The sequence below is a fragment of the Phaenicophaeus curvirostris genome, chromosome 2 (assembly GCF_032191515.1).
Source record: "Phaenicophaeus curvirostris isolate KB17595 chromosome 2, BPBGC_Pcur_1.0, whole genome shotgun sequence".
In the NCBI taxonomy this organism is placed as follows: Eukaryota; Metazoa; Chordata; class Aves; order Cuculiformes; family Cuculidae; genus Phaenicophaeus; species Phaenicophaeus curvirostris.
The window spans coordinates 65,749,249-65,768,416 of record NC_091393.1 but is presented as its reverse complement, the minus strand read 5'-3'; the positions used below and the strand labels follow the sequence as shown (position 1 = coordinate 65,768,416).

Here is a 19,168-nt window from a genome sequence, read left to right as displayed (position 1 = left end):
ATGTTATTCGAAAGTAATGGTACCTGTAGTGAATGAGTTATTTCCAGCCTGGACTAGATTTACAATTTACGTATGTTTTAAACATTGAATGAATGAAGCTTGAAAATACTTATGATTAAAATATGGATGTAATAATGTTTTTTAAAACTGTTCCTCTTAATCCTAATGTTACAGATCTCAAAATATTTTTTAATGTGTCAGCTTAGTAATAAATGCTTAACTGTATCCTTCAAGGTGTCTGCTTGTGAAGACAGAAAACTGCAATATACTTACTTCTCCTTATATAATAATTCAGAATATCTTTGATGCATTAAGGATGGCTAAAAAACAGCACAGCATCCAAAGTGTGCAGTGCACCAGTAAGGTTACTCTGTCTCACCTGTCTCAGAAATCTCTTGCAACTGAATTAAAAAAGCACATTTAGTATAATATATCAACATTAACTTTTTTTTTCCTTAAAAAAAAAGTTAGTAGAATTGCTCATAGGTCAGACTGATGTCAGATCATAATGTTCTGTGCTACAATTCTGCATTTTGCCCAGTCTGCAGAAATAAGTGTTGGGTTTATTTAGTGAATATACTCTCATTGCCGTGCAAGATAAAAAGATTGCAGTCATTTTGGAGGGTTGTCATGAAATGAATGATGTTATCTCGCTTTCTTTTTGAACAGCATAAGAGATGGTTACTGATTGTTAAACCATATGTGAGTTGCCTCATTCATGTCTACCTTATCAATAGTCCTTGTGGGAAGAGAGAGATGTGTCAAGGCAGCAAGAAAAAGATTAAGGAAAACCATTAAAATTCTTGAGAAAAAACAAATGAAAATCAGAATGGAAGAAAGCAGATAAAGTATTTATGTATTTTAAATAGTCACTGCATGATGTTCTGTTTGGAGAACTGTTTCAAGTGAACAGTTAAGACAACTGCAAATTTTACTCTGTTACACTTAGGATTTAGTTGTGGTTTAAATAAAAAAAAAAGAATTAAGAGAAACTCTTCACTGTGTAAATGATACAAACTTTTAGAAGACTCGCATCTTAATGCGTGGTTTTCAGAAGACAGAATGTTCAGCTATATCACAAACTCAGCTGTGCCATTGAATAGTAATCAAGGTATTGGATCATCATCACTGATTTGAGATTGCTCCACTTCTCTAAATTTTCACTTAGACCTTATTACAAAACAGGATTAACTTAATAAGCACACTAAGAGTTGGTCTGTCTGTAATCAGTCATAACAATCTTTGACTGGAAAGCACATGTAAATAGGAAAATCTGTGCATTCTTAAGAAGATATAATACACTGAATGAGCTTGCTTTAAAAGAAAAAAAATATTTTCCTAGCTAATCACAGGCACTGACAGTAATGTGACCTTACTTGGAGTTTATTACTTTTGTTGTGTTTCATGACTTTCCCTTGTTTCTGAGAACAGGTTATCCTCTCGCCATGATCCACTGCTTTTCATAATTGTTTGCTGTTTGTCAGCTTTGCTGCTGTGTTGTTCAGCCAACCCCTATCCCTGTCCTTTCACTTCTTTCTGTACCTTCCTCGCATTCTCATAATTTCCTTATGTATCTTTCTTTATAGGCAGGTGCCAGTTCTTGTGTATAGCAAAATCTTCCAATTTTAACTCCGTGCTTTTCCTCAGCAACAAGCACTCCCTTCCACAGTGTTTCAGTAAGCTCTCTTCATTGTGACTTTAAACAGGTTCAATATTTAGTAGAAGCACCATGCTGGTTTACATGGCTTTCTTGGGATCAAAATAGTGTGGCAGTTTTCCAAATTCAGATAGTATGCCTATCTGAAGACCCACCACAGTATTTTTATTTTTTTTTTTTTTTAGGTGCTGGAATGTAGCACTGTTTGCACAGCATAGACACTATCTTAATGAAATGTGACTGCGTCACCTAGATCACTAGAATTTAGCCAGCCTTAATGTGCAAAGTGGATCTATAATCATTGTTTAATTTTCTTCTGTTACTATTTAGTTCCAAAATACATGCTGAAGCATGAAATGTATCAACAATTTTATCTCTTACAACCTAGGTCTTCTTTCTTGAGACATTTTAGATGCTGAAGATCACGTAAGCAGTTGAATCAGTTGTGCTCAAGACAGAGACACGTCTAGGTGCTGTGGAATATGAATATTGTTTGTCTCTTCTGAATTTGACTCACTAACTCTACATGCCCAAGTAAGGGGAAGTTAGAGACCATGATCATTTTCTAACTAGGTCATGTTAGCAATGATGACACCCCCTCCTCCCCATTCACTAAGGATTTTTTTTGCTGGCGTGCTGTGTGAGTACTGGCAGTTAGTACTGGTATTGTGTCCTATCCCTATGTCCCTTGTTTGGTAATGACTGGGCAAGGTATTGAGTTGCTCTTAATCATCTAGGACTGTGACCTTCAATGAGCAAGCACTGAGCATTGCTTGTATTCCAAATACCTGTGAGCCAAAGCCAGGCCACACCAGAACTGTTTGTTGCTTCTTCCAGGACATAACTACGCCCTGCTTGGTCCCTGATCAGGACATCCCTCTAGTTTTAGAGCCAGCAGGAGATCCAAACAGCAAGGTAACTTTCATTTTGGCTGCAATATAGGCTGGGAACTTCAAAGTCGGCTGTTCCTTCCCAAGGACAGAAAAGACTACCAGACCTGGTGCAGCCAGTTGCTTTTCCTGTACTAGCCTTTTCTACCAAGCACAGTTCAAGGCTTTCCCTTTAGACTTTACCTTTGCGATGTCCCTTTTCAAATCATTCCCTTGCAAGTTTCCCATTCACACATTTGCAGTCTGCTTGCGTACACATGCTCAGACTTGATTAATCCAAATCTGTTAAAATAATCAGTTTTCAACTGCTTTAATGGAAACTTAAAAACAAAACAGATATGCAGCAATCAAATAAACCTGAATTTAAGCTACTGTTAAAATGGTTGGGATAACATGGTTATACCAAACTTGATTTAACCAGATCTGATGAAATATCTTTTCCCATTTGTTTCTGGTTGTGGTACTGGTTAAGAGCAGAAATTGAAAATAAATTTTTGAAACTACTTATTTTAGAAATGTACTAAAATAAATGTGAAAATTTTCTTGACTCTTAACTTACATTACTTAGTTGAATGAGGAATTTATTTCACTGCTATTTCAACAAGAATTCCTTGTTGTTTTGCAGTTTGACTAGACAACTAAATTCCACAGAAGTGGGTAGTTTTTTTAGGGCTAGGCATAACCTGTAAATATGTTAAGTTTTAAGACAGTACTTTTTGTCAGAGATGCATATCTGAAAATTAAGAATTGAGTACACTTAAAAACTCAAAATTAATACAGCAATGATTATTTCTTGTAAATAATTTTAGACTAATGGATTCTGCTTTTCTAACATATTTTCCTTACCAGACCCCTCTTTCTGTGTCTTGTGTTCTTACATAAAACTTTACTGATTTCCTTTTGGCTGCCTATCATACTTGATTTGGGTAATTTTCAGATTCTCCTATGTCAGTGTAGACTGATGCTAGAATGAAGTCAAAGCGTTTTTGTCTCCTTACTGTAAGTAATCCTCTGTAATCTGTGCACTCTGTTGAGAGTTCCTATTGTGCTCTGCACTGCCATGAGTCTCTTAAGAGTATGTTAGAAAGGCAGATTAAAAAATTTAATAATACAACAAGCCCTCCAAACCTGAGCAGACCTCAAAATGGGAGAGGAAGGGGAAACTGGGAACCTGAAAAAAAAGCATAGGAGGTAAAAGTTGGGAGGAGGAAAATCTAGAATATAGAATGGAAACTAGGAAAGGGTTTCTTATAAATCTTTTTGCTTAGTTCCAGTTTCCTTCAATTCCTTTTTCATTTTCAGTATGCTATCCTTATCTCACGCTTCCCTGTGAAGTAAGTTTTCCTTCCTTCTGCTCCATTCAATACTTTATTCTTTTCCTATTCCTTTATCTTATCCAGAGCACGTCTTCCCATTTTCCAGATCACCCCAGTTTACTTCTTTCCCCTTTCCAAGTTCTTTGCATTGTGATACTCTGTGCACAGACATAACTGTGCTTTGCCTTTGCATTGTGTTGGAGTTTGCTGACCACTTTTGCATGACAGTTCTTTATAACAGTGTTACACTGATCTTATTTTATTTTTATTATATCGCTAAGATCTCTGCAGGCTTGGTAACGTTCTTAAAAATGATGACCTGACTTCATGTTTTCGAATTTTGTGCCTCTTAGAGGTTTAAGCTATTGGGAAATCGTTTAGGGATAGGATATGGGAATTTTGAAAAGACTATTTTTGGTAGTAAAATTTCAAACAATTCTAAAACTTATTAGATGTCTGCCATTCTTGCTTAAGCAACCTATGATGGCAAGCAGAACCTCCTAAAGAGGTCTACAAAAGCAGAAAATATTCTTGAAAACAGTGATTGTCTTGAGAAATAAATATAACTTTAAACAGGATGTTGCTTTCTAATTTTTGTGGTTTTGCTCTGTGGAGATGTATAGGTGTAGGCATGAACCGGTATGGCAAGAAACAGTAATCAGGCAGTTAATTGTATAACAAAGGCAGAAATATATCACCTTGTACCTCATAATTGGAAGGTTTTTTACAATTTTAACTGGGGTGTAATTTCTAACTTGTGAGATAATAATAATCTCTGAACATGAACTTGTGCTTCATGACGATGATCTAATTGTATGCTTCACTAGCTCAGCAAATTAAAGCATACATGACACTCTTAAGTTCTGTGATCAGTTCCATGTAGTGTGCAGCTGCTATAATTTGTACACAGCAAACATATCTTAAATTGCTCATATAGCTGATTATTTTGATTTTAGTCTTAAAAATCTGAGAACTTGACTGAGCCACGTATAGATACAAATAATATTTTCTGTTCCTATATCTGTTTTTAAGTTTCATCAGAAGTCTTTATTTCTTTAATCTGGTATTTTTATTATGTTAAAAATAATATGCATATACTGAGTACTTTAAAATTGTGGTTTGGGCCCTTCTTACTGCCTTTAGAATACCAGCTTTTGTGTTGTTTTAGGAGATATAATGAAACATCCTCACAGGTCTTAGGCTTTAGCATATGCAACTTTGCTTTGTTGGTAGCAGAAATACTAACTTTTAATGGAACTGAGAAAGTACAAGCAAGTACTCTTTTATTAGAACTATTATGTTGTGTATAATCAGCTTGACAGAGGAATTTTTACTTACTCTGTCACAGGTTTCAAATATTTTATTCCCTTATTTTTTAGTTAAGCATGAGCTAAATTAAAGTTTTAACTGTCTATGTTATTAGTTGACTGTGCAAGGTCTTTGACAGGCTTGGATGGATATTTAAAATGTAGCACATGCTAGAATACTTTTTCCTATCCGGTAATACACATGGATGTTTTATAAGCAAAGGTATTTAAGAAAAAAGTGTGAAAAATTTGAGAGGCTTAATATACTTCTGTGAAGAAAATGAACGTCATTTTACTGTGGGGCTTTTTTGTTTGCTTGGGGTTTTCTGAGAGAGAAGAGGCTCCATATTGTTGTATAAGTTTCGCAGTTTTTACTAAGTTTTAACCTGTAACAATGATTTAGTACTCTAAATTATTCCTTTTATATATTGTGATGATGAAAGCTACCAATTACAAGAATAAGTTTTTAATTAATGAGTTTCTAATAGTTATTGTTTCTCCATAAGTATTTTGTGTCTCGACTCTGCAGTTGTTAAAATGTGTGAGTATCACAATAATCTGTTTTAAAAAAAAAAAGTAATCGTAGTATTAAGGGCACTCTTTAATAAAAATGCAACATGGAAGAGAAAGGTTTATTGAGAATGAAGAGCAATATTCTATTTTTCATATGGAAGCAAATACTACACTTTAAGTAGGGAACTGGTTTACACTTCTCAGGATAGGGAGAAATGTCAAGCATTCTGACACTTCTTAAGTGATACACTGATGTAAGAAAAATATATTTTTCCCATAGAATAAAAGAGAAATGAGCAGAAACTGCGCAGAATGCATGTGGCGATGTGAGAGAACTCACTAGTGTTTTTATGAACTTAGTTTAATTTCCTTTTCCTGTCTTTTTGTAATTCAGTCCAATTTCCTTTATCTGTAGCTATCCAGGATGATTATTTAGAAGTTATTTCTGAAAAAAAAAAAAAGCTTCATTTACTTTGGTTTGGGTTTTTTGGTTTTTTTTTCTAAAATGAAGAAATTGTGATAATTTTTTAAACTAATTTTTCAATGCATGTTTCTTGTCCAGCTGCTAAGGAAAAGGCATATAGGAAATGACATAGTTACCATTGTCTTCCAAGAGCCAGGAGCGCTACCGTTTACTCCAAAAAATATTCGTTCCCACTTTCAACATGTATTTGTCATAGTCAAAGTGCATAATCCTTGCACTGAAAATGTGTGCTATAGGTGAGTAGAGCCTTATAACTATTTAAGTAATGAGACTACAATGGAACTGCCTCTTCTAACAGTTTGTATTTCCTAGAGATATTATGTTTATAGTTTTAAAATTTGCTGCTACATTTTTTGAGTTTGAAACCCCAGTGTCTCCCTTGCACACATCTAGAATTGTGGGGCACAGTTTGTAGACTTAAATGCATATATGCAGAACTCTGTGTTGCTGATATATGAGCGAAAAATGGGGATATGGCAAGTTAGTGAAAATAAGATTTGCAGACATGGCAATAGAAATTAATTTAGAATTTGTGTTGCACATTTCCTTCCTCAGTGATTTAAAATAAAGTATTTTAGAGGGCTGTTAATCTTTATAAATCCCTGAGTATAACACTGTGACACTGGGGATGAGTCGTGGCCTTTAAGTACATGAATGAGGACTTTGAGGGAGTGTAAAAAACATCTCAAATTTCAGATGACCTTAACTTTTCCCATTTAAGATACTGCATCATGAATTCTAGCAAGATAAACAGGAATGAAGTATAGTTCTGAACTTGTTCGGAATTGTGAAAATAATAAGGACTTGAAACATAATGGTGCAGATTTAGCATGTATATGTTATTTATTAATTGCATAGAATGAAATTAACGATAAATCGTGAGATTGGGTCATATTAGAACTTGATTTTGTTTCAGTAGCTCTTTTATGTTTAATACCTGAGACTTGATAAGCTACACTTTTCTTACTACTAAATGATGTCTGTTTGCCATCCCAAATGCAACTGCATTTCAGTCAAACTAGTAGCAGTTGTACATAGCTGGCACACTATTTTGAAATCCTTTTTCAGTTGGAATATATTATGTAGTTATCAATTGTGTATATAATTGTATCATGAGAAAATAATCCTATTTCTTTTACATCTTCCTGTGAACTGTCCATATAAAGGATTGCAGGTGTTTGAAACTTCATGAACATAGAGTAGGCAGCTTAAGCAAGTGCAGTGTGCTCCCATTATAGACACGTTTGGCATTTTTCTTTGTCTTCACATTTCATTGTAGCCAAATGTCTGAAGATTAAAGTAAATTCTGTTTCTATTTATATGTATTTCTTAGGTTTTGGATCATGCAGGAGCGATAGCTGAAAATGATAGTCAGACTTGAATAAAAACAATTAAAAATAAATGTCATTTATGTCTCACAAATAATTTTGGTATTTATTCCATTAAAGAAAAGAGACAATGACACCCTAAAAAGTCTGTCTTGATATTTTTTGTGTTAGTAAGATACATCCATCTTATTTAAAAGAAAAAAAATCCCTTTTAAAACAGACAACCGAGCAGTTTTCTTCTTCTTAAATTTGTCTAAAATGTCTGAAAATTGACACGTCAAAGCTAAACCCAACTGTGTAAATAGACTGCACATATCAGAGTTCTGCTCATCTGATGTTTTTTTTAGGAATTAACCGCTGTGGGTTTTTTTTTTTCTTTTTCCAGTGTTGGTGTTTCACGATCAAAAGATGTACCTCCATTTGGTCCACCCATTCCCAAAGGAGTAACTTTCCCCAAATCAGCAGTCTTTAGGGACTTCCTTTTAGCCAAAGTTATTAATGCTGAAAACGCGGCACATAAGTCAGAAAAATTTCGAGCCATGGCCACAAGGACACGTCAAGAATACTTGAAAGATCTGGCAGAAAATTTTGTTACCACAGCTACAGTGGATACTTCAGCAAAGTTTAGCTTTATTACTTTAGGGGCAAAAAAAAAGGAAAAAGTGAAACCAAGGAAAGATGCACATCTATTCAGCATTGGAGCGATTATGTGGAATGTGATTGCACGTGATTTTGGCCAGTCTGCTGACATTGAATGTCTGCTTGGAATCTCCAATGAGTTTATCATGTTGATTGAAAAGGAATCGAAAAATGTTGTGTTTAACTGCTCCTGCAGAGATGTTATTGGATGGACATCTGGATTAATGAGCATCAAAATATTTTATGAAAGAGGAGAATGTATTCTTCTGTCTGCAGCAGATAATTGTACTGAAGACATCAGAGAAATTGTTCAAAGACTTGAAGTAAGTACAGTTTCTAAAGCGGAACGCAAGGATTTTTTTATGAAGGGTTAGTTATCTGCATTTCATTTAAGATGTAATTAAAAATGTCCTATGTTTATACACCAGGATTGTTTTCAGTCTTGAGAGAGCATTACAAACAATCTTCAACAGCATAGGAGATAAATGTTATCAACCCATTTTCAGGGATGAGGAATCTGATACCAGTAATCAGATAGATTTTCCTGAGGCCATGGATGGTTTCAGTGTTGAAATCAAGATTGAAAGGCTAAACCCTTGTCTTCTCTTGCTGTAGCCTGTTCTCAAAGCATACCTTTATGGGTAGAAATATACTTTAATTAAAAATACACTAAGTCTTAATGTGTAAAATATACTCACTCTGACTTTTTATAAAAGCCCATGTGAATATTGGCAGAAAAAACTTACATCAGTGACTCTGCTGATTTGTTCTTCTATACTGAGCAACTGCAAGAGGTAAAAAACCCAGACCAAATAAGGCCAGTTTTACAGCTGACTAGATAAAGCTTTTTCAGATGCTTGATGACCCTGTTAGTACAATTGTACTGTAACTATTTCTGTCAGTACAAATGAACTGACAGGAACTCAAAGGTAAAAGCGCTGATGCATGTGGTTTTGTTTCACCCTTCCATCTTGATTTAAGTGATCTAGGTGATATCAGTTTTGTTTATATTAGAAAGCCTCATACTATAAAGAAATCATTGTGATTTCCATTTTCACACTGGGAACAGCTGGCTTGCAGGTGATATTTTAAGGGCCTGTGTCATTCTGCAGTCACATTTAGCATTGCTCAGTATCGTACTCTAAATAATAATTTTTTTCTTCCAAAGTACAATTAATCTTTCAGTAGAATAATGTCTTCAAACTCTTCTTGCCACTGTTATGTTAGGATAACTGTTATGTTATCCTCTTTATTGAGGTCTTCAGCTTCACTTCCCCTACACACGTATTTCCCTTCTGAAAAAAACAGCATTCCTGTAGTTCACTGCCATTAAGTATTGCTAAATGAACAATCTTAACACAAAAGGAGAAGGAGATTCAAAGTTCTAGTGAAAACTTGTACTGTCATCAGTGACAACTTCAGTTTTACAGGATGTGGTAATATTCCTGTTACTGAGGATAGATCTTTAAAATTCAGTATATAAAAACACAAAATGAGATGGTTTCTGTGTTTACTTGAATGCATTCTGATTTTGATGGTTAGATTTTGGGTTAAATAATGACAAATTGGCTCAAATTTTTGAAAGCCTCAAAAATTTAGCATTATTTACTGCCCAGTTAACCTGAGTATTAGCTTCAAGTATGTATTGCAGTGAACTTCTGGCAGCCTTCTTTCTTTCACTGCCACCTATCCGGCTTTCACATTGCTTAAAAGTATTAGCTGTCATTACATGATTTTAGACTTTTTCATCACTATTTCTTTCCTCATTTTTCTTCTTTTCCCTCCTTTTCCTCTTTTGAAAGCTGTATATTATCCCCTAGTTGCTTTAAGATGTTGAATGCTTTCTAAACAGTCCTTGTATACATTTTGATATAGAAGCTTGGAGGTGACCATTACAACCACTAAAAAGTATTTAAAACTTTGAGTCCACGCTTCATATGCATATGATAAAAACCTTTTAAGTGAATCAGAACACAGCTAAGGTCAACAACCACATGCTTAGCAGATGCTAAAGATGAAGCTCAAACTGTGATGCAGTATCAGACTTCAGTGATGATTAAACCTTTTCAGTCACTAGCAAAAGTATTTTTTAAAAACAGTGAGTAAATTGTTGCAGTTGCTAAATGAAATTGTCAAAAAAACCCCTACTTTTTTTATTCCTGGGTTTAAATAAAGCAGATTACTAGGAAAGCTAACTGAATATTGAGATTAAATGAAGATCTGAAAAGTTGAGACTGTGATTTGGGTTTACATTAAACGAATCAGTTCAGGGCTAAAAGAAGAGCTGGAATTTGTCAATCTAGAGTCAGGTCTGTATTTGTGCAGGAGAATATCTGGCAATATAAAGTCAAAAAAGCAGCAAAACTAAAAAATCTATGAACTTGATGGGCTGTGTTTGAAGACAGGAAAAACAGAGGTTCTGAGCTCTAGAACAACAGAGAATGGAAGAGTGATAAAAAATTAAATTAAAACCTTGAATGGTTCTTTAGATCAGAATCTTAGTAGGCAAAGTTTCCATAGAAGCTTGTATACCTGTTTTGAAGTGGACTTCTGATATTACTGTGTAACATGCAGTGTTACCTTTTAAGGGATATACTTGTGGAAGACTCTCTCATGAAATCTTTTCCATTGAGTGGTTTGAGTTGGGGAAATCCATATACTTTGACTAGTGTGTTTATTCTGCAGTATTCTGTAATTGTGACATAATGATAAAGAAGTAACTGCCCTCTCCAAAACAATATGGTGTGGTTTCATAAGGATTCAATTCCATCTCCCTGCTGGACCTCTGACTGTAATAGCATGTTCTTCTTTTTGCTGTATGACTAGATATTGCATATATTGTAGAAACTTTTGACAGAGGTGTAGGGAAACTAATGAAGAGCTAAAACTTAATTTTCGCTTGTCTAGTTCATAAATTATGAAAGTCTGGTTGAAAATCAGTCATGACTGAAGATGAACCTCAGAGTGGGGGGAAGAAAGGGGTTAAAGCTTAGTGCTTTCAGCATGCCATATAGCTCTAATTCTATATGCACAGTTATAAGCACAACAGAATCATATAATCATAGAATAACCAGGTTGGAAGAGACCCACCGGATCATCGAGTCCAACCATTCCTATCAAACACTAAACCATGCCCCATAGCACCTCGTCCACCCGTGCCTTAAACACCTCCAGGGAAGGTGACTCAACCACCTCCCTGGGCAGCCTGTTCCAGTGCCCAATCACCCTTTCTGTGAAGAATTTTTTCCTAATGTCCAGCCTAAACCTCCCCTGGTGGAGCTTGAGGCCATTTCCTCTTGTCCTGTCCCCTGTCACTTGGGAGAAGAGGCCAGCTCCCTCCTCTGTACAACCTCCTTTCAGGTAGTTATAGAGAGCAATGAGGTCTCCCCTCAGCCTCCTCTTCTCCAGGCTAAACAACCCCAGCTCTCTCAGCCGTTCCTCATAAGGCCTGTTCTCCAGCCCCTTCAAAGTTCTGTTTAAAATGAAAAGCTTCCAAAACATACCAAAGGCTGAGCTGAATAATGACAAAGGATGCCTTTTTGATAAGAAGATACAGAACATGATTTTGTAAACAAGCTTCCAGAGTGCATTTTGGACTTGCCAAGAATGACTTTCACATTTTTTAAGTTTGAAGCCTACATCTTCAGAAATCACTGGAAGTTTTCTGAAGTCAAAGCACTACAGTTTCAGTAGCCTGAATTTCCTAGGCAGTGATTCTCAAAATATCAGATCCTTGCAAGACCTTTCTCTGGTGTTTCGCAACTCAGCGGAGATTAGCCCTTAATGAATGAGGTTTAACTGTATTTCTTTACCTTGAGTTCATTGCAGGTTAAAGGCATGAACATGGACCGGCTCCCTCTGATCAGTAAACTTAAAATAACTCATGGTTTCATGACACTTTGTTTCATGACACATAGTATGCAAGTTCTACTTTTTTTTCCCCACTGAGTAACAGATACCCATATAGAAAAATAATTCTGTAAAACGATACTGTTTTAAAATTTATTAAGGTACCAAAAAATGTGTCTTTCAGTCACTAAGCAAATTGCAGGCATATGTTGCACAAACGGTGCAAGGTTTTCCTAGTCAGCCTTTGCAGTGGGAAAGGAGTAGAAGCTGAAACTCTTATCCTTGACTATAACAGACTTGGACAAAAGGTTTGGCTAAACAGGAAGTGTAAAAAGGAAGCTATGAAAGTAACTTATAGCTTAATATTTGCTGGATGTTAAGTTTGTTTGTAAATGATGGAGGCATTCTTTCAGAATATTTGCCAGTGAAGGAGGCATTACCATCCACTCCCTGACTGCCACCCCTATTAAACTAATGGAACACTGTTTTAAAAGGCACCTTGCTTTTCAGTTGTCATATAACTGATCTGTCTGCATGGCTGCACAGATGCTAATGTGATACAAGGGGCAATGTAGTGGCAATAGGGTCTTAGAACAGTTTAAACCTCCCATGAGACTGCACCTAGTCAACCCTGTCTGACTCTGGTAGTGAAAAGAGTGGGTTTTTGACAGCTTCGCCCAGTCACAGCACCAACATCTCACTAGCTGCACAGTCCTACTCCCTCTCCATGCAGCCCTGAAATGCAGTGAGTAATGCTTCTGTTGGAAGCACACCATAAACTAGTGAGCTAGGCTGCCCAGATTCTAGCTCAAGTAGACAATGGAGGGGGAGAAGAACTCTTCCAAAATAGACTTCTGAATTAAGCTCAAGCTATATAGCAGGATTTGGAAAGACCTATCCTATACAACTGATTATACAGGACAGTAGCCTCCTAACTTAAGCAGATTAAATTAGATGCCAAAAGTCGAGTAATGTGCGTGTCTTTGTAATGTATGCTAAAAGTGGCCATAAAAAGTCTGAACACCTTTGGAATAAGGTGTGCTGGGGTACTGCTTTTAATGCAGTGTGACCTTAGGAAGATCCCTTGATCAGTCTTTAAAAGGCGGGTATTTGCCTTGCTAGAGCAGTGTGTGATCTTATAATCACTGTGTGATCTTTAAATTATGTGCATTACGAACAAAAATTTTTGATAAAGCTGTTTCACAGTGGTTAAGATTTTGTTCTAATTCTAGTAATGGAGCTAAAATAGATACTGATTTTGTGACGCTGACAGAAAAGATTGCCAGCGTAACTCACAAACTTAGCTTGTAATGTGAACTAGAATTTGTCCTTCTGAGTCCGTTGCAGTATCCCAGCATAAACACTATTGCATGATTACTTTTTACTAGGATAAATTGTTGAGGACTTTCTTACACAGTATGCAAAAATGTGCCTGCTTAACAAAATCTGAAGGATTTTGGCTACTCTATATAATGACCAAAATATTTTTCATTGGATATGAAGAAAATAATTTATTTTGATTCTAAATTTCCCAATGAGGTAAAAGCTCATATCCCATTTTAATGATGTCTCCGTTTGGAGATAGTGGTAGTTAGGAACATGATTGCAAAGAAAAATAAATAAATTAAAATTATCTTCATTGCCATGATCCTGAGGAAGAAAAGCTGCTAGGACTGAGGCATTTCCCTTGATTTGGCTCATGTTATATCTCAAGTTTAATATTGTCTAATACTGAAGAAAAAGATGCCTGCGCACCTGCTGTCAGTCAGCCAACAAGAACGAATTAACTGACAGGATGGCATTTTGCTTGCTTTCTGTTTTGAAAGTAAAGCAGCTGTTAAGTTTTCAATAGGATATAAATGGTATTGTGTTAATGTTAAGCAGAGAGGAAGGAACTTGACATGGGTCAGCTGCTTGCTCTGAGCATGTAAGATTTTTATCATTGTGAAATGTTCTGTTCTTTTTGTTTTATGCCAAGACCTTCTTCAACCATGAATGTCAAAATAACTGTTAGTATTATTGTATTACAATATTTAATGTCAAGCCACACATGGCTTTATAGTGTTTGAGAACAGATCTGTTTTTATGTCCTAAGAAGTGAGTGTCCTGACAATGGCATAACAATCTAATATTTCTTTAGATAGTGACCAGAGGATGTGAAACCACAGAAATGACCCTTCGGAGGAATGGGTTGGGCCAGCTTGGATTCCATGTGAACTTTGAAGGGATAGTGGCAGATGTGGAACCATTTGGGTTTGCATGGAAGGCAGGACTACGGCAAGGGAGCCGCCTGGTTGAGATCTGTAAAGTGGCCGTGGCAACTTTGACTCATGAACAAATGATTGACCTTTTACGTACATCGGTGACAGTAAAAGTGGTGATTATTCAACCACATGAGGATGGAGCACCTAGAAGGTAAGGAACGACAGTACTCAGTGCGACATTTGGGGTTTTTTTTCTCTGCTACTACTTAAACTGTGGCTCTTTTGTTGGAGGCCCTCGGGAAATGGATATTATTGAGGATCTTAAAGCAATCTTTTCCCCAAAACCCCTGTTGGATTGTAATAGAAGATAAAGTGAGATCCTGTAAGAACTTTAATAGGAAAATTACTTTTACATGGCTTTGAAAGAGTAAGAAGTAAAATTTACTGCGTCATGACTAAGGTGTTATGAAAGCCAACGTGACTTCTTTTCTTCCATGGGAGAATTTTATATTTAAAAACTAAATTTGAATATTAGAAATCTTTCTCTGAAAACTCTACCTTGTCTCTGACATTTTTATGACTCCTGATTATTGAAAAAGATTTGTTTTATTTTGTATCTTGTATTTAAATTCTAACAAAATTAGTGAAATACCGAGTTCTGAACATATAAGGTACCAAGACCTAGAATCCTTCTCACTTCTACAAATATCTAACTTAGTCATGTTAAATAGTGAATTATATCAGTGAAATCATCAGTCAAAACAAAGAAATATTGCTGCAACTTGATAAATGCTCATATGCTCAAGAAAAGACTGTAGTAAAGATTATTATAGTAACTGTACCATTTTTTTCAAGGATGAAATGGAATTTTCTTTCATCAGGTTTTTTTTGGTGACAAACATTTTTGCTTTTATCTCCATTTTTTAATGTTGTGAGCTAAATAAGAAGTAGGGTTTATAATAATATGACTTTATTTCTCACATACTTTGTCTAGTCACTATTAATTTGGCTCATTCTAAATGAGAACTGTACCAGAATAAATTGAATTATTTGTCTTTTTGTAGAAGGCCAGCTTTAAATCTCTTGTTGATTTTTAATGTAACAGAAAAAACATTAGATGTGTTGCTTTTGGCAAGACAACAAGCCATAAAATTTTACATTGCATGCAGCTCTGTGGAGTTGGTGCCAACTGTACACGAATACTGGTTAATTGGTGGCAGTTCTCCAAGTAGTCAGTGACTGATGAATGACACAGAAGTGCCCTCCTCTGCCTCAACCTTTATGTCTGTGTTGAGTTCTTTTCTGAAGAAAATGCCTGTGAATGTGGAATACTATCATTTTGCTTAGCTGGATAGATTTTGCAATTAAGCATCTCTTTGCTTAGGTTTGCTATTCTCACCATCTGCTTCTGGGTATGAATTTTCATTGACTTGTTTGGTATACATTTCCAAGCTGTTTACAGAATGTGAGCCTAATGAGCTGATGCTATTATATTGAAGGTAAAAACGTGTATTTGTAGGCCCTGATGGAAAAATCATACTGTATGAATTGTTTGTATCTTCTTTGAGGCGTTTTCAGAAATAAAATGTTAAAATCCCAAATCAGCATGATACATGGCACTTGGCCTGTGTGGAGGAGGAGTTTTAACTGAGTGCCACCAAACTGGAAAAAATCTGCAAAAGCTGTTCTTGTTTATAAATTTTTGCAGTTAAGACTGTGTGACTAATTAATAAGGAAAATTATTTTTTTCTTAAACTATGTTTCTATTCTAAAATATGAAAAATATAAAAGCATTTATTTTTAAGTTCTTTTCAGCCTCATTTCTCTAATATAAAAAAGAAATCTTCATTAATGCCTCTTTCTCTCAAATACCAACTTCTTACTGAAACAGAATGCTCCTCATTTTCCCCTTTGTATCCCCAAAATATGATTGGAGATTTTGATTGCCCAAGTTAAAAAGGATCTGATACCCAGAGATTCTTGAGCTTGCCTTATCTCAGTGTTTATAAAAGAAAGAGAGCAGAAAGAAAGCAATATACATACCAGGTCACAAAACCAAGAGCCCAAGTTGACAAACGTGGTCTGTGCCATTGTTTGTAAAATATATTAATGTGCAGGGGAATGAGTAGAAGGAAGAAAGACAAAATTTATCAGAGGCTTGGAGAAAGCTACCTACTAGTTAAAAGGTGTGCAAATCCATCTTCCTTTCTCCTATTTAATTGCTTGTCTTAGCTATCTGCAATGTCTTACCTTGCAGAATTGTACAAAGAGAGAATAGTTGAGGTTGGAAGGGATCTCTGAAGACTGAGTACAACCACACTGCTTAAAGCTAGGTCATCTAGAGCATATCACTCAGGGACTTGTTCACTTGGTTTTGAATATCCCCAAGGATGGAGACTCTACAACTTTGTTTCCAGTGTGTTTGATCATTCTTACAGTAACAAATGTTTTTATTTATGCTTAGATGGAATTTATTTCAATTTCTGCACCTTGCCTTCTGTGCTTTCACTGGATACTTTGAAGAGTCTTACTCTCATCTTTTCTCCCCATGCCCATGTCAGTTTTTTATATACATTGGTGAGATCCCTCCTGAGCCTTCTCTTTTTCAGGCTGAACAATCCCAGCACTCAGCCTCTTCCTGTGTTGCCGGTGCTCTGACCCCTTAATCATCTTTGTAGCTCTTCACTGGACTGCTCCAGTGTGTTCATGCCTCTCTTGTACCCTAGTATCAGATTTACCCAGAAATTCACAGGCAGTAGTTTTGGATATAGGACAAGAGTACTTGGAGATCTAGAATCCATTTCACCTTCATATGACAAGAAATCAGTGTACTTGAAGAATCCATGTGTAGCTATATAGGATAGAATCAGGTTTCTGAGTAATTTCCAACATTTGTCAGTGAGCAAAAGTTAAGGCAGGTGTGCCAGCTTATCAGGAGAGAGCTCTGTAATTATCAAATAACACTCAATAATACAGACAAAACAGATAATTTCCTTCGAAGCTGGGGGTCCGTCTTTCCTTGTTCCACATGCTGCACATGTTTAGAAGAATGATGGTTCAAAAGTAGAAGGAAGCATTGCAATGGTACATTTATTTGGAGGGTGAAATAAGTACCTTAAAAGTTTGACTCATTTTACAAAGCATATCATCTTCTGACAGCTGGGATTTTTTTCTTATTTATTTAAGCCTTTTTCTCAGGACAGGTATATAAACATTTTTACTTGAAATGCCATAATCTGAGGTTTCAAATTCAGCCACTAAATTTTTGACCACAGTGCATAGGTTTAAAAACACATTCATCTTTGTTTCTACAAGAATCAGTTGCATTGAAGATTGTTACATATTTAGAAGCACGTAGTTTAACAAAAAAAAAAAATTGTGATTTCATGAAAAATCCTCATGTATCATTTTATTAATGCCTGTCTTTAATTTACTGAGATAATCAGCTGATTTCTACCACTTGAAAGAGTAGTTTTTGCTTAGCTCACGAGTGCCATGGCGTGTCTTGGGAATTATACCCCTCAAATGAAAATGAGTTTCAAGTGGGCAAGGGTATTTCCAAAGCAGTCCCAATCCCTTGGAAAAATAACAGCCTTCTTAACTTGATTTTTTTTTTCCCTCTGTTAGCTTACCCACAAATCATCTTCATTCCAAAGTCCTTTATATATTAAAAGAAAACTAACAAGGTGTAAGTGTGCATACATTGAAAATATTAGCTATACACTATTAACAGTGATTTTTCTTTTTGCTGCAGACTGTCTTGTATTAATTTATTTCAGCATGAAAATAAATTATTTTGAATGTTGAAGGTGCTTACAAAGGAATGTTACAGTATGATTAGGAAATTGCGGAGGAAAACTCTGCTCAGTAAATGTGTTCCATTACTTCATGTAGATCCTTTTACCTGTAGTCTTGATAGCAGCATATGCAAAAGCAATCATGAAATAAGGCCTTTAATTTACTATCCTGTAAAATTAATGAACTTAAGACAAAGCTCCTGCTGTTTTCAGTTTGCTCCAGCAATTAAATAATCATCCACAAATTGAGAAATCATAATTATTTGCATGGCAGCAGGTTGATATTTAGGCAGAAAGAAGAAATTGCTATTTAAAACAAATTCTTTAAATTAGAAAGCAATGTTAGAACAAATGTGCTTATCAGTCTGTTCAGATCTGAATGAATGTCCTTGTGTCATATTTTCTATGCTATGTCCTTTCCTTCAGAACTGTTTACTTGTTCTTCTGTTGTCATTGTAAATACTACCTAGTACTGCAGTGCAGTAGCCAGAATTACACACATTTTAGCTGAAGTATAATGATGTTTATTGTAATTTGCTTTCACTGGTGATGTCACAGTAGTGCTGAAGGACATTATATCCTTCATCAGTGAAATCCAATCAAGGAATTTGAGTACTTCTAAATCCATTTTAAAATGTAAATTCTGCTGGAGTCTTACTACATTGAAAGTTATGTACCTGTCTTAGTTCAACTACCTTTATATATAAAAAGAAAATAGAGTGTGTAAGAGCTGCTTAAGAAAGTTTTAGAAACTTTAGCAAACAAATGGAAACCTTAAGCAAAATTTCCATATATAGGCGAGAAACAAGCTCAGGTACAACCACTGTAAGAGATGTAAGCAGAGGTAGTTTCCACGTGTTGGTTTGAACAGCTAACAGGTTTGGTTGGTTTTTTTTCTCCTGCTGTCGTAGGTAATCTTGAAAATTGAAATATTTTAGTAACTATGACTGAAATTGCCTGTGGGCCATTGCTAAGTATTGCTGTATTTCTTTTGAACTTGCTTTATTGTCTTGAACTTTGCAAACTCTTTCTTCCGAGTAAAATAGATGTAATGAATTTATGTATTTTCCAGTCCTGATGCTTGTTCCTCTTAAATAACTGTGATCTTAAGAGATGAATGTGTTTCTAGGGTTTTTTTTTTATGTAACAGGTAACCAGCAGAGTATAGAATGTTGGGGAACGTG

At 35.6% G+C, this 19,168-nt stretch overlaps 1 protein-coding gene across 5 annotated transcripts in view; it reads left to right on the top strand.

Moving 5' to 3' along the window:
• Positions 1-19,168, top strand: part of SIPA1L2 (signal induced proliferation associated 1 like 2) — an 84,455-nt gene that overhangs the window by 18,701 nt on the left and 46,586 nt on the right. For 3 of the 5 annotated variants that reach the window (XM_069852285.1, XM_069852282.1, XM_069852281.1), the window contains exons 6-9: positions 2,495-2,572; positions 6,246-6,403; positions 7,881-8,457; positions 14,124-14,398. In XM_069852285.1, coding sequence (XP_069708386.1) covers positions 2,495-2,572; positions 6,246-6,403; positions 7,881-8,457; positions 14,124-14,398 — 1,088 coding nt within the window. The remainder of the gene's footprint in view (positions 1-2,494; positions 2,573-6,245; positions 6,404-7,880; positions 8,458-14,123; positions 14,399-19,168) is intronic. The other 2 variants (XM_069852284.1, XM_069852283.1) reach the window with 1 other exon arrangement.